Raw genomic sequence first — 15959 nt, forward strand, 5'->3', positions numbered from 1 at the left:
GAAGACTGCTATTCACATGTATTCATTGGTATGATGCTATGTAATCTTCAGAAAGTTTGTGCATTATGTTTGGAGTTTTTCAATGAAGGCCTTTCTGTAAGAGGAAAACTGCACCATATTAGATCTATATAGGTCTGAATGGATGAACCGAGACAAGCAAACTCTAAACACAGTAAAGGATAAAAGAAAAAAATTGTAGCAGTTTTGCTTGAAAATGCTTTTTTTGGCTCACATTTTTATCTTTGTATTGTTGTTTATTTGCAAATTTCCACAGTGTGTTTTTAACTCTCAAATTATTTTCAATTATTTCTGAGATACAATTGTCATTTATTAATTAATTTACCTGCATCCTGGAATATTGACCAAGAGAATCTATTAGACCAGAAACCCTTTAGGATACAGGGTAAAATAAGCCCCCAGCAACCTATAGTGGTCGTTAGAGGCAACTAAATGGATCAGGTGCTAAGGCAGGGTGGTTTAGTTGATGCATGTCATCGTGTCCCAATTGCACAGACCCATGCTCATGATGTCAATCACTGGATTGTCTGGGCCAGATTTCATTACTTACAGACTGACATCATATTGCTGGAATTTTGCTGTATGTGGTGTTTTACAACAAACAAACAAATATTAATCAAGAAATCAATTTGGCCTAATCTTTGTATTCCGAGAAGTTGTCAAAGATCAGATAGGAAACAGGCTAGTGACATTGTGTGCTGAGTTTGTTTATTTCTTGCCCAGATTGCAAACTCAGGGATAGAACTGGGAAAGATATCGGAGGAGATGATTTCGGAAGTTTCGGAAGAAGCAAGACTTCGATCCCCTTCAGCCTCGTCAGCTAAGAAGCGTCGAGTTGAGTCAGCCAATCAGGTGCAATTTGACCAGGATCTAATCACACTATATGATTGGTTTGACAAGACAGAAACAACGCTAGAGCTTCTCGTGTCAGAATCCAACAGTCCCCAAGAACAGTTCACCGAAGAGGAACAGTTGGTGCTCACACAGGTTGGTTGGAATGGCTCAGTAGATAGTACCACCCCCAACCCTGGTTTGATCCAAATTTGGCGCTGGAGGTAGGGCTGGGATGAGTCCAAATTTACTACCCGGGTATTCACCTCCCTATTACCCGACCCTACCTGGGTACCTACTGTAGATATCTAGAGATAGGTACAAACTGTCCGATTTGGAACAGTTTGACCGTAGCCCTGGCAAAATGTATTAAGATATATGTGTAAAACAATCTGGTCATGTATACACTGAAGTTTATTGATGAAGTTTTATCTTTATTCAGACATATAAAAGTCAGAAGTTATGGGTGCAGTGTCAGAAAGAAACGGGAACATTAGTGGCTTATAGTGTAACCACAGCATTCCAGATGATCTGTGTTGTTAAACAAGATATTACAGGTCCGGGTAATTCTGCTGGGACCCGGGTCCTACTCAGGACCCACTCGACCTGAGTACCCGAGTTACCCGTCCCAGCCCTAGCAGGAGGTTGATGTCGTTTACATCTGGATATGAGAGATTGATCCCATCTGTATTACACATGTATTAATATATGGGTGAGCAGCCAGGCTTAGTTTTTGCGGGTATGATTCTGTGGTGGCATTTATTGCAGGACATGGAGAGTGAAGTGAAAGCTCACACGGAGGACGTGTTCAACCTGCTGAGGTTGGGAAAAACAGTCACGACCGAACTTAAAATTGGTGAGTTAAGGAGAACAGTATAGAAATGACAGCATTTGGTGCCTGCTGGTGGACTAAACCGTGTTATGTTATTATATAGGTGTTTTTCTATTGGCCTTGTTATAGGTCCAAGGTCAGTCATACTGGCCCGAGGCAATGCCTTTAGGAGAATAATATAGAAATGACAGCATTTGTTGCCTGTTGGTGGACTAAACTGTGTTATGTTATTATATAGATGTTTTGTTGGCCTTGTTAAAGGTCCAAGGTCAGTCAAAGTGGCCCGAGGCAATGCCTTAAGTCCAAAATAGAAATTATAGCATTTGTTGGTGGACTAAATGACAGCATCTATTGACTGTAGGAGAAATAGTTGACAGCCGTTTGTAATTTGTAGAAAGAGCCAGAAATGTTTTCCCCCTTGAGTTGTCTCCCTTTAGCCAGTGACATTAACAATGTTAGTACTGAGTCATTGCAGGGTTCAGACATGGACCTGACTCTTACTCTCTAAGCTGTCCTGTTCCTAACAATGATCTTCCAGCCATGACGATTTTAAGTCTTTGTTGTAAAGAATGAGAGATAGGATAGTGTGGCGATGGCTTTGCGGAACAGGACACTGAATATCACATGACTGGCTTGTGTTTCAGCTGACGAGCCCAACGAGCATATCGTGAAGGCCACACAGCAAGTGGAGGAGAGATGGGACCACATCAACAGGAAGTTGTCGGAGACCCAGAACCGCGTGGATCTCAACATGGAGACCAAGAAGTTCTACAGCGAGCTGGCCACCCTACAGGACCTGATGGCCAGCTACGAGAAGTGGGTGACTACCGCGGAGAGGATCGCTGACGAGGCCATGGACATCAGTCAGCAGCTGGACCAGTGCAAGGTGAGCAGGCAGACCGACACTGTCACACTGAGCAGGCAGACCGACACTGTCACACTGAGCAGGCAGGCCAACACTGTCTTCAGCACTCCTGACCGAGGTCTCGACCCGGTCAGGCCACGTGCACATCAGGGGTTTGGTCTGTGGCTCCTTGTTGTCGCATACTGACCATGTCAGTACTTTTTTGTATATTAATAACAAATGTCACCCATTTAAGCAGACCTGTTAAATATTTTCTTTGGAAGTCAAGTTGATTGGTAGTGGCTGTATAGAAAACATTCTGGTTGTTCCAACCCTGATTGGAATGTCGCTCAAAGCACTGTAAACCAATTCTCACGTGCATAAATGCTTGTACCCAGTTGAGAAATCAAGCCCGGGTCGTAAGCATGACAAGCCAACACTAATCACTATACAACCACAGCAAAGCTGATCCTTGTGATTTTCCCGTGTTAGAAATGGTCTTCAGCAACCCATGCTTGTCGTAAGAGGTGACTAACATCGATGCTCATGGTTTCAATCACTGGATTGTCTGTCCCAGACTTTATTATTTACATACAGCTGTCATATAGCTTGAAAATAGATGAGTGTGGCATTAAAAAAACAAACAAATGAACTTTGAACTATTGAACTTTGTGTGTGTCCAGTTGAAGCTCAAGTCCATCAAATCCCACGAGGATCGAGTCAGCAGGTTGAGGAAACATGGCGAGAGTCTCATGCAACTCAAAACCAACAAGCAGATACAGGAAGACCTCAACGTCTTCAATTCAAAGTGGCAGACAACTTTCGATAAAATCGGTGAGACTTACGATTGTTACAAGCGTGTTTTTTCGTGACTTTCGCTGCAAGTGTGACAATGTGTGATATGTGGCGGCTTCCTGGTTACCATGTCCATCCTGCAATGTGCGTCACGTCACCACGTCACGTCACCATGTCACGTCACCACTGTCATGTATTTCACTAATGATGCTGATGCAACTGCTGGACACACATCTCATATTTCACATCACCAAATTTCCGCATCTCGACGAAACCAAATAAACTAGAGACCACAAAATGAATTACAATTTGAAAAACAACTGTAAATTTGTATGAAACTTGGGCGTATTAATTGCTCAAAGATGTTAGAGGCATTTGATTGTTTTGTTTGACTGACTTGTATAAGACGTGTTGCTGAGACAATCAAAGGCAAACATATCAATGAACTTGAGGTATGACATGAGTTTTTTATAACAAGAGCGGGCCGCACTGAATGTTATTGCTATGGTTTTCTGCATCAATTCAATGATGATCATCATTACCATCAGTAAGCATGAGTTTCGACATCAGGTCCTTGTCTGACATAGTCATTAATATTATTGCACGAGTTTTCTACATCAAGTTATTGGCTAATATATTAACAGACATAAAATTACATGTTTCGTCATTAAGGCATGACTTTTCAACTCCAAATCATAACCTCACATATCAACAGACATGAATGCATGATTTAAAAAAAATAATTCCCCGAATTGTTGACTGAAATATTATATGACAAAAGGGCGTGACTCATAATTACACATAGTGATGGACATAAATGCCTTTTCCAAGTGCTGACTAAAATATTTTATGATATTAGTATTTGATATAATAGTTGTAGTTTAATATTTAAGTCATCATTTATGCACAAGTTTTCAGCACCAAATCATTAGCTCACATAATGATCGATATGAATGCATGCTTTTTTAAAGTCTTGAACTAAAATATTAAATGGTGTTACCGCGAGTTTCCCACCAAGTGGGCAGTAAGATACAATTGTCTGCATCGAGTGCTATGTTCCAGATCCTGAGGAGTGTGAGTACTATGATAAATAATACATAAAAGTGTTGTAAACTCTCTTTTGATTTAAGTTATGTTACTTCCCAGTCAAATTTATTTGGACAATTTAATAATAAATATAGAAAATTATTTTGATACCCATTGCTTCTCAGTTGGAGCTGTTTTTGAGTTACGAAACACTTGTTCGTTGTTTTAAATGTCCCAAGCATGATAAGGCTTTGACCTCATGAATTGTGTAGATTGTGCATGATACTTGCATGGTTGTGTACTAAATAAATAATAATTCTTTAATAATTGATAATTATGACTGTTAGGATCATTAGCATGTATGTGTCATCCTGTGTTTCTTTCATCATCATCTGTGTCGTGGCGATGTTGTGTGTCAGTGTGTGCTCAGTGTACCATTATCCCCCTTGCTTGAGGTCCATCAGCAGATGGAGAGGGACTGGTAGAGCTCCATTATCAAGTTTCTTGTTGCAATGGCAATTACCCCTATGGGACTCTGGGGCATAAATGGGGAGATGGGATACCCTACCTGTCTTAGGTGCCACAATTCACTGTCCAGTTGCGTTCCTTGGGCACGCCAGAAACCTATGATTGTGGGTTCGAATCCCGGTTCGCCCCGATTATGTTTCTAGGTTTGTCAGCACCATACCCGTGCTCATAGGTTTCTCCAAAGTGGTTAACGTCTGAGACCTGCATCACTTCGGGCTTTCCTCCCACATTAAGCTGACACGCCATGATATGACTTGAATACTGTTCAAAGTGGTGTGAAACCCAACTCACTCACTCACTCTGGGACAGAGTGGGTCCTTAGACCCTTGTGTGCATGTCAGGAGTGTTTGGTCTCACTGAAGATGAGGTCTCAGTGTGGCCGAGGTGAGTGCATGTCATAGTACCCCAAAGACATTTGCCGATGCTCATGCTCTCAACCACTTGTTTGGAGGAGACAGACTTGGTTTCTAGGAGGGTAGGATATCTATATATTTATACAGAATAATGTAAGACAAGTATTTTCACTTCTTAAAGGATTACAGTCTTCATGAAATTATTCTTAATCTGATGTCAATGGGGACAATCTTGCATGAAAGTATACCGTGTGTTACGCTAACCATGACTTGTGCATTCTGTGTGATGACACAGTGACTTTAAGCCCTGGTATGTTAATGATATACAGGGCTGGGTGGTCACATTACTGCAGCTAATCCCTCCACACACACCATTGCTTATTAGGGGAGCGGCAGAGGTTGTTAGCGGAGGCAATGGAGCGAGCTCCGTCCAAGTCCTACATGGCAGCCATCGGTGCCCTCTCCAAGTGGGTGAGTGATATGGAGGCCATACTGCAGACTGAGAAGATCTCACTGGCAAGCCTGGAGACTATGGAGGAACAACAGCTGCAGTACCGGGTGTGTTTTTCACTTGAAGCTTCTCTGTTGATCCTGTTTTGTGATGTACAGTAGTTTTTTATCTGTTGGGAAGAATAAATTTAAACTATTGTTTAATATTTTTGGTCATTATTTTCTGATCATATTCCTTATTTTCAAACAACATAATGAATGTTAGCACATCAAGGGAGATAATTTATCGAGTTTTGGGGGAGTAGTCTCCCTTCATATTGAAAAGTTGTTTTTGACGAGATAAATTTTCTCCCACAATAGAAAACATTGTTTTGTGGAATATGGAAATGTAGAAAGATTATACATGGTTATTTCTTGAATGTGATGATTTATATAAAAGGTTTATTTTGATAATGTCAAGTCCTGAATTTAGTGTTGATGTGTTTAGGAGCTGCAAGATGACCTCCAAGACCACCAGTCCAGCCTGGACTATGTCAACAGGACTGGGCAGGAACTCATCGACAAGAAGTCCTCTGATGAGGATGTTGGGGATCTCCAGAATGACCTCAAGAACCTGAATGGCCGCTGGTCAGACGTGTCAGCCGCCATTACAGACAGACTGGCCAAACTGGACAGGACTATTGGCCAGATGAAACAGTATCAGGTACGCTGTCCTCAGTCTAGTCTTGTTCATTCTAGACTCTTTAAGATGTGGTCTCGGGCACACTTGGCTAACACAAAATGTGCCCTTCAGAGACATTGATGTCTTTGGGTATATGTAAACTTGCAGCTGTTTATTTCACTCAGTCTTTGAAATGGGATCCAACTTGCTGACAGCATGTCCATGTCAGTTGGTGGGAACATCTGTGTAATCCACTTGTGTATGATGACATGAGTAAATTGCAATTGATTCAAGTCCATAAACTGAAAATATTAGGCCACGCCTACTGCCAAACTACTGTTCCTTATTGGCTGATGATAGTGCACTGGCTTGTGTGAAAAGCGGTGTGCCAATCTCATTAAAATCAGATCTTAGTTCTCTCTGCCGCTTAACGACTCACCTTTCGCAAACTCTGACCAACCAATGGAATTACTGACAAGAAGTCGACATTAGCCAATCAGAAGGCAGCTTTCTCATGCTTTACGGCACTACGCTTCGAAACATATTTTGACAAATTCTCGATTACAAATTTGAGACCTGAAAAAAAGAACATTCTGGAATGGCCAACAGATGGTCTAGATGGTTTAGATTCAGTCGTTAAGCCCGTAACTATCGTTCGGAATACCCCGTTTTAAAGTTTTCGAGGCTGCATGATTAGAAATCACATTCCGACTGTCACTTTCATGATCTGGTAAGCGACGCTCTGATTGGTCGAATGAAAGGTCGTTCTGATGTGACCCCTAATGGGATGTCCTCAGATCTTTGTTTAGGGATAGCGAGAACTAAGGTCTGATTTTAATGAGATTGAGCAGTGTGCACTTTATGCATGAATCCTCTACATATCCACAAAGGAGAAAAATATTGAAGTCAATTCTTAAAACAAGAAGTCAGGCAAGGCACAGCTGGCAGTTGGCTTCCCAATGTCAGCCCAACCCACCGGCCCACCCCACTGGCCCACCCCACCGGCCCACCCACTTCATCAATATGTGGGTTGAATGTTGAGGACAGTTGAGGAAGTGGTGAATTACATTGCCTGCAAAAACATTGTGCTGTGACAAGCTTCAAATCATAACAAGAAGATATGTTAGGACAAATAGATGATTAAGTTTTAGTTTTATCCAAATTAGTTATTATTCATTGGGTCATTGTGCAAAGTTGCATCCCTTTGGCATGCCAGGATGCTATGATTCCAGATTCAACCTTAATTGATTCTTGGTTTGTCAGGACCACAACAGTGATTTTCAGCTTAACAAAAGTAGTATTAACCCTGCATGGACTTCCTGGACACATTTGGCTAACTGTTCAAAGCAGCATAACAACCAACTCAATTACTCGCTTGTTTACTGTTATGCATTATACAGCCACATCTTCATCTGTGTCTTCATGTTTCAGAATCAGCTGGTTGGGCTGACACGATGGATGGATGAGATGGATGTGTTTCTCCATGCCGAGGACCCAGTCAGTGGCGACATCCCCACCCTTGAGGCACAGCTCCACGAGAGTAACGTAAGTGGTATTCCTGTGTCGTAAAGGCTTCTAGCCAACTCTGGATAGCATGGTCAGATACACAGGATCAGCTACAGACCAGTATAGGTCAATGGGATCAATTCTAACCCAGAATCGCCAATAGGTAGTCTCAGGAATGAATTTCGGAGCAAGATGATACAGATAAGCCTGGAATTACCATACCATCCTCTGTACCATTCTCTGTATCATCCTCTGTACCATCCTCTGTACCATACCATCTTCTGTACCATCCTCTGTATCATCATCTGTACCCTACCATCTGTACCATCCTCTGTACCATACCATCCTCTGTACCATACCATCCTCTGTACCATACCATCTGTACCATACCATCCTCTGTATCATCGTCTGTACTATCCTCTGTACCATACCATCTGTACCCATGCTTACCGTAAAAGGCGACATGCTTGTCGTAAAAGGCGACTAACGGGATCAGATGGTCAGGCTCGCTGACTTTGTTGATGTATGTCATTGATCCCAATTGCGTGGATCGATGCTCATGATATCAATCACTGGATTGTCTGGTCCAGACTTGATTATTTACAGACCGCCGTCATATAGCTGGAATATTGCTGATTGCAGCGTTAATCAACAAACCAACTAACAACCAACCAACCATACCATCTGTACCATACCATCCTCTGTACCATCCTTTGTACCATGCCATCCTCTGTACCATACCATCCTCTGTACCATACCATCCTCTGTTCAATACCATTCTCCGTACCACACCATCCTACGTACCATACCATCCTCCGTACCACATACCATCCTCTGTACCATACCATCCTCTGTACCATACCATCCTCCGTACCATACCATCACCCCCTGCAACTAGGGACTGAAATAGCGACATGTCATTTACACAAATACCTAAAATTAAAAGTTGGACCAAAGAAATATGATGACGGATGATTCAAACATCAGGCAAAGTTTGAAATCTTGTGAACTTGTTTTCAGGGAGTCCTGGAGGACATTAAGACCCTGCGGCAGAACATCACCAACATCAGCAACTTGAGCAAGTCCCTGTCCACGGAGGGCGATGACACGTTCCAGGAGAGTCTCGGCAATGAGGTAGTGAGTCTGAACAGTAAGTGGGACCGGGTGGTTCAAATGGCCGAGGAACAAAACGAGCGCCTGAAGAAACTTCTGTGTGACAGTCAATGTGTGTACGACAAGATCGAGAACATCACCAAGTGGCTGGAGCCACTCAAGGTCGACCTGGCCAATAAGGATTACTCCGTGGAGAATGCAAATGATCTGCTTGTAAAGAACAAAAAATTCAAGGTTTGTTGAATTTCTGTCTTCTACATACGTTTTGTGTTGCAACATATTTCTTGCTAAGGAAATGTTTCATTCTAATTCGCGAAGGGTGGCCCAGGTTTATATTTTCTTGACATGCCAAATGGTTCTCAACATTGAAATAGTTGAAATGATGCCCAAAATATTGTGAAACAATACTCGCTTGCTCATATTTTTGTAAAACAATACTCATATTTTGAAAGTATAGAATGCTAATTATATTAGAAATTTCATTTCGAAAATCTGATAATTCACTGTGAAAGGAGACCGCCTCCGTGGTCTAGTGGTAGAGCATCCGCCCGGAGAGCGGAAGGTCTGGGGTTCGATCCCCGACAACGTCATACCAAAAGACCTTAAAAGAGGGTACTTGTTGTTACCCTGTCTTGCGCTCGGCATTAAGGGGCTAAAACAAGGACTGGTCGGCTCGGAGTCAGTATACTGTGTCTGCATGGGGTATTCATGTTAAACTGCGGAATGGTATCTCAGTGAGCTAGCACTATAAATTGGCATCAGTCCGGACTAGCACAAGCAGCCACACAAACACACACACGTACATGCACGTCGCTATATAAGTGCAATAATCTTGGGCGCGACGTTAAACCCCATTTCACCTCACCTCACTGTGAAAGATGATGAGAGTCATGTGCCGTGTCTAGATCTGTGTATTGTTTAGATTAATGAACATGAAATCAGTTGAGATTGTAAAAACACATCCTTCCAGAGCTTGAAGAAAGAAGTGAGTGGGAGAGAGTCTGATGTAGATGCACTTAACGAAGGAGCTAACGAGATGTTGAACAAAGCTCCGTCCGGCACGCTGCAGGAGCTGGCACGGTCATTGATGAAGATGAATGCGTTGTGGACAGACGTGTTCCAGAGGGTGGACAGATACTATTCTCTGTACGACAGCTCTGATGCTGAGTGGAAGGAGCTAAAAGGTAAATGTCGGGTTTAAAATTAACGTTCCACTTGTTCAAGACTTGTAAAATGGTGGAAAGACTTGTGATATTTCTTTGTAGGTCTTTCTTTGCAGATCATTTTTGTGGATTAGTGAAATAAAAATTAATTTCTAACCCTGAAATGTTGAGATAAAGTCAGAGCTAGAAGTTATTGGATGTACCCACCACGAATGGGGGGACCTGCCCAATGGTCTACCCTGCACTGCAGATCAAGTTGTGACCATTATTTGCAAGCATGTGAAGGTCATGAGTTTCAAGGGCACATATTGACCTTTATTCTCAAAGAGCTTCCATTTAGCATACTAAGGGCTGAATTACCATGATTGTTTGGCTTACTTTGAATGGCCTTGCTGTTTCAGACCTACTTGATTTGGAGAGGCGGTTTCTGCAGAACCTTGAAAGGAAAGTCCGTCGAACATCAGCAACCAGTTCAGATGCTGAAGAGATTTCAGAAGAACTAGATGTGAGTCATTTTGAAAAAGAATTTCCAAACAGCCTTTGTTTAATAGACATATTTCCTGGGTGTACAATGCATGTTAGCTTTGTTCTGAAGGGGAGGGAAAATACTGTCTCCAATTTTGTGAGAAAATGCTCAAGTTCATTATGTCACTTAAATTGAGAAAGTCGTAACAGAGACTAACTTTTACTCAGTCGTAGATGGTAACAGGAAAGACAAGATGCCAGACATGATATGGACTGTTTCGGGAGAAGGTGAATGAGAGTGTGTACAAGTGTGACTCTGATATTGTATTGCAGGATGTGGAGAACCTTCTCCGGGAACACAACGACAGTAACAGGAAGCGGGTGAATGAGTTGGCGGGAGAGTTGATCACCAACTCCATCATGGTGGACATTGTCAAGAAGGAGCTGGATGAGTACAACAGGAAGTACGACTCCCTGGAAGCAGAGGTGAGCGGATCACAGATGTCACATGCTGCCCGTAATCATTTCATTTCTGGAACTGTTGCTGTTGGTGCTTTCAGATGATCCCATTTTGCCATTTTCATGGAATCGAGTCTTTGATTCTGTTGATGGTTACGGTTGGTTCTTGGGGCTGAACTAAACAACTTATGGTGAACATGTTTAGGGATGATATATGTAAATTTTTTAGGCAAATTTATTGTTGAGTTGTATGGATCTTGAGCTAATATCTCTGTACACAGGCCAAAGAAAAGGTGAACCGTCTAGAGCGGTCAATCCACCAGGCACAGAATATCGAGCGTCAAATGCTGGAAATGTCACAATGGATGTCGGACATCACCCAGTATCTGCAGTCTCGTCTGGATGCCGACATGGTGGCTGGAGACGTTCCTCAGGAACATGAGGTCAGTATATTCAGATGAGGTCAACTGATACAGATGAGATCATGGTTCAGTTGGTACATAACAGAGCAGGGTCTCGTTCTACAAAGCATTTTAGTGATACGAATATCGTAAGCCTATGTTGAAATATGGGAGATACGATCATCTTAACGCTAAGAATACTAAGAAGAAGAGGGTCCAGGTCCTTATTCAGGGCTCCGGATGATTGTTTCAGCTGTTGATTATTTACTTCCAAGTTATCATTCATATTGAGTTTTGATAGCTGTCTTTGGGTAATCAACATAATTTGGGTAATTTTTAAGCCAACAATTAGACCATTTTTGAAAATGTTCCTGCTAACAAATTTGTTCAGATGACTTCTAATCTGCATTTGTTTGTGAACTGCCTTAATGTATTACATGCTGCATAAGCTCAAGACTGAGATACATATATATGTTACAATACATGAGATGCAGGACATAAAGATCTTTAAAACAAAATGAAGTATGCAAGTGGAAAAACTACATAGAGTAATTACTCACCGTGTTGTTGTATTATTGGGTTTGTTCATTTTTTCATGTGTAGTTGTAACCAAACGACCCAAAAGTACTTTTGCGTATCTGGAGAGCTGTTACACATATGTTATGCTGTATTCCAACAGTCTCTGAAGGAGGAGTTTCAGCAGCAGGAGGATCTCCTGCGTGAGCTGGAGAAGCATGTCCTAGAGTACCGCCAGCAGGGCAAGATGGAGGCCAGTGCCAGGCTGGAGCAGCAGACGCAGCTTCTCAAGGTCAGATTGGACATAGCTTCTGAAATCCAGATTTGACATAGCTACTGAAATTCAGATTTGACATAGCTACTCAAAGTCAGATTTACATGGCTACTCAAAGTCAGATTTAGACAGCTACTCAAAGTCGGATTTACACAGCTGCTCAAAGTCGGATTTACACAGCTTCTCAAAGTCAGATTTACATAGCTACTCAAAGTCAGATTTAGACAGCTACTCCAAATGAGATTTACATAGCTACTCAAAGTCAGATTTAGACAGCTACTCAAAGTCAGATTTACATAGCTACTCAAAGTCAGATTTACACAGCTGCTCAAAGTCAGATTTACTTAAATGCTCAAAGTCAGATTTACATAGCTACTCAAAGTCAGATTTACATAACTGCTCAAAGTCAGATTTACATAGCTACTCAAAGTCAGATTTACTTTATTTGTTTATTTATTTACATTATTTGTTCCTCACAGAAACACTTTGCTGAGGTGATGGTGAAGTTCCGCAAGTTCCAGCGCCCGGCAGACTTTGAGCCGAAGCTGAGTCACGTGAAGAGAGAATTGGACAACATCCAGGACAGAGCTCACCTCCTTGAAGTCCCGGGGGAGGACATCGAGATGCTGCAGTCCAGGCATGACACCTGCATGGTGAGATGGGCGGAGAGATTAATGTTTGGAGAGATTGATGGATTGAGAGATGGATGGTTGAAAGTGGAAATCAATGGAGATGGATAGAGGGATGGATTGAGAGATTGATGGATGGAGGGATGGATGGAGAGATTGATGGATTGAGAGATTGACAGGTGGATGGAAAGATTGAGAGGTTGAGGGAAAGATGGATGAGAGAGATAATAGAGATGGATAGAGGGAGAGGTGGATGGGTGGAGAGATTGATGGATGGATGGATGGATTAAGAGGTTGATGGATGGATGGAGAGATGGACAGATGGAGTGACGGACAGGTGGAGAGATTGAAGGATGGAAGGATGGATGGAGAGAGAGATGGATTGCGAGGTGGAGGGATGAGAGAGATAATCTATAGAGATGGATAGAGGGAGAGGTGAATGGGGGGAGAGAGGGATGGGTGGAGAGACGGACAGGTTGAGAGATTAAAGGATGGATGAGAGATTGATGGATGAATGGATTGAGAGATCGATGGATGGATGGGTGGAGAGATGGATGGGTGGAGAGATTGATGGATGGAGAGATTGATGGATGCATGGAGAGATGGGTGGATGGAGAGATATATGGGTAGAGATTGATGGATGGAGGGATGGATGGAGAGATTGATGATTAATGGAGAGACGGATGGGTGGAGGGAGAGATGGATAGGTGAAGATGGTGGACTTATCTGGCGAAATAGGCCAAATGAGAAATATAATGTTTCACACTGATTCATTTCCAGAAATTTTACAAGACAATGAGTGAGCTAAAGCCTGAGGTGGAGTATGTGATCAAGGCAGGTCGGCATGTGGTGGAGAAGAAACAGGTAGACTTCCCCGACAAGCTCAATAAGCAGCTGGATGCCATTAAACAACAATATAATGACCTGGGGGCACAGGTACTAGCTCAGTCACATAACACCTGCAGCAGCAGCAGCAACTTGCTGTAGCCTGGCTTTCCTCTAGCTTTCCCCCTGTCTCTGGCAGGATGGTAGCGTAGGCGTCCAGTTACTCCTGCATACAGTGGCGAAAGGAGATCAGAAGAATGATGCCTTCAAAATTACTTCAAATTTGAATTTTTATTTAAGGGAATTTGAGTTAATTGAATACTTTATTTCAAGATTTGTTGTTTTACTTTAAAGAAATATGCACTCAGTTGGTGATATTTATTTTGGTCTATTTTATGAAATATGTACATTGATCTTCGAGTACCAAACTTTTTCTTTAAAAAATCAATTTGTTGGTTCTGATACTGGTACTGTTTGCTCATTATTTCAAATTTAAATCATTCTTCTGTCAAAACTGACTTTCCTTGCTCTGTTGTGAAAAGAATGAGTTAATTAATCATTAGGCTATTTTCAGTTCAGTTTTTATTTACCTTAACTTTGTCATTTTTGTGTGATTTCATTGCATGAAATGTTTTCAAAATGCCATTTGTGTGAGATAACCAAGTGATTTACATTGCACTAGACACTGACAGATATCTAATACTGAAAACCAAATACAGACTATATTATTACGTGTATTAAACAGCTTCTCTGATATGCATCATGAGATATTATTGGTGACATGACTGACAAATATTTCATTACAGAGGTTCGGGTCGCCATGGTTACTTATGTTTAATTGAATATTAAATAGTGTTAATGCTGATATACCTATATACAGGCAGTAAGCCAGGCTACTCAAGACTACTAACCACATCGGCCTTGATACTTTATTGACTGACATTAACATGCACTAACAACTGCATGTCGATAACACTTGTCATTTTCGCCGTTACAAATGTAAGATAATCTAAAAAATATTCCAGCTCCAATCTTCATGCGACTGATCTGTAAAGTTAGGTGAAGGATCTTGTCAAAATGTCTGTGAAGTAAAATAAATGTGATTTGGTTAAGTGATGCTCCGAAAAATTGGAATAATCAGAGATTGATCCGAAGGTCCAAATGACCAAGCAATTGCAGACAATTTTCCATAATCAGACACACATGATTTTGCCCCCTCCCTCAACCCTGAGTTTCCTGAGCAGGTTAATTCACGACTTGCTACTTAGTGTAACAGTGAGTGAGTATGGTTTTACGCGCTTTTAGCAATATTCCAGCAATAGCACGGTGGGGGACACCGGAAATGGGCTTCACACATTGTACCCATGTCGGGAATCGAACCAGGGTCTTCGGCGTGATGAGCGAACGCTTTAACAACTAGGCTACCCAACCGCCCCAGTGAAACAGTGAGATAGAGTGAGACAGAGCGAGACCATTGTCATTTTTGAGAAATAAGGTGCTGAAGTAGGTATCTGTATAATTGTATAAGGTGTGATTTAGTTTTACTGAACTTAAACATTGAAAAACAGCAAAATGATGCTAACCGATTATTTTCGATCACTTGGATGATCCAATCTTCGGTCATGATTGTAATTAATGCCAGTTGGAAGCAGCTTTTCCGAAATGTTAAACTTCAATCCCTTAGAATCAAGATTATGGTGGCCCTGGCCAGCCTTTCAATCCACACTTCTCCAAAAAGAAATGCCTTATTTGACGTAATAAGTGCCCAGGGCGCTCTCAAAATTAGAAATAGGGGGCTATTATTAGAATATTATTTTGGTGGGAAAAAAACAAGAGTTGAAAGACCCTTAATTTCATGGTTTATGCTGATAGCCTGAAATGTTTATATATGACAGATATATTTTTCCAGAATTAAATTGCTAATTATTAAGAGACATATAACACATGAGTGCGTATTATACACGAATAAAAAAAGTCGTGTGCACATTGATCAATCGGAAGGGGTGCTAATTGGGATTGTTCACTAGCCAGTATATTGGCAAATATCTCCGTGGGTGCTTATTAGAGCGGGGCGCTTATTGCGTCAAATACGGTATATATGTTAATTGAGAAAATTAATTGGCTTGTAAAGATTCCCACCCGACCCTCCACACCCCACTAAATAAAGTTGGTGTTTTTAGTTTCATCAATAATTTGACAAGACCTTGACCTTGTTTTCATGCAGGACTCTTTTCACATAAAATCAGACTGTTGTGCTTGGATTCTGAACT

At 41.7% G+C, this 15959-nt stretch overlaps 1 protein-coding gene across 6 annotated transcripts in view; it reads left to right on the plus strand.

Annotated features, from left to right (window-relative positions):
* Positions 1-15959, plus strand: part of LOC139473657 (dystrophin-like) — a 452560-nt gene that overhangs the window by 159221 nt on the left and 277380 nt on the right. For 5 of the 6 annotated variants that reach the window (XM_071256342.1, XM_071256341.1, XM_071256344.1 and 2 more), the window contains 15 exons: positions 742-1005; positions 1618-1705; positions 2326-2567; positions 3209-3359; positions 5613-5785; positions 6165-6380; positions 7770-7883; positions 8865-9191; positions 9928-10141; positions 10522-10625; positions 10919-11071; positions 11326-11487; positions 12125-12253; positions 12715-12888; positions 13645-13800. In XM_071256342.1, coding sequence (XP_071112443.1) covers positions 742-1005; positions 1618-1705; positions 2326-2567; positions 3209-3359; positions 5613-5785; positions 6165-6380; positions 7770-7883; positions 8865-9191; positions 9928-10141; positions 10522-10625; positions 10919-11071; positions 11326-11487; positions 12125-12253; positions 12715-12888; positions 13645-13800 — 2667 coding nt within the window. The remainder of the gene's footprint in view (positions 1-741; positions 1006-1617; positions 1706-2325; positions 2568-3208; positions 3360-5612; positions 5786-6164; positions 6381-7769; positions 7884-8864; positions 9192-9927; positions 10142-10521; positions 10626-10918; positions 11072-11325; positions 11488-12124; positions 12254-12714; positions 12889-13644; positions 13801-15959) is intronic. The other variant, XM_071256343.1, reaches the window with a different exon arrangement.

Source organism: Haliotis cracherodii, unplaced genomic scaffold (assembly GCF_022045235.1).
Source record: "Haliotis cracherodii isolate W230 unplaced genomic scaffold, xgHalCrac1.p SCAF_3, whole genome shotgun sequence".
Taxonomy (NCBI): Eukaryota; Metazoa; Mollusca; class Gastropoda; order Lepetellida; family Haliotidae; genus Haliotis; species Haliotis cracherodii.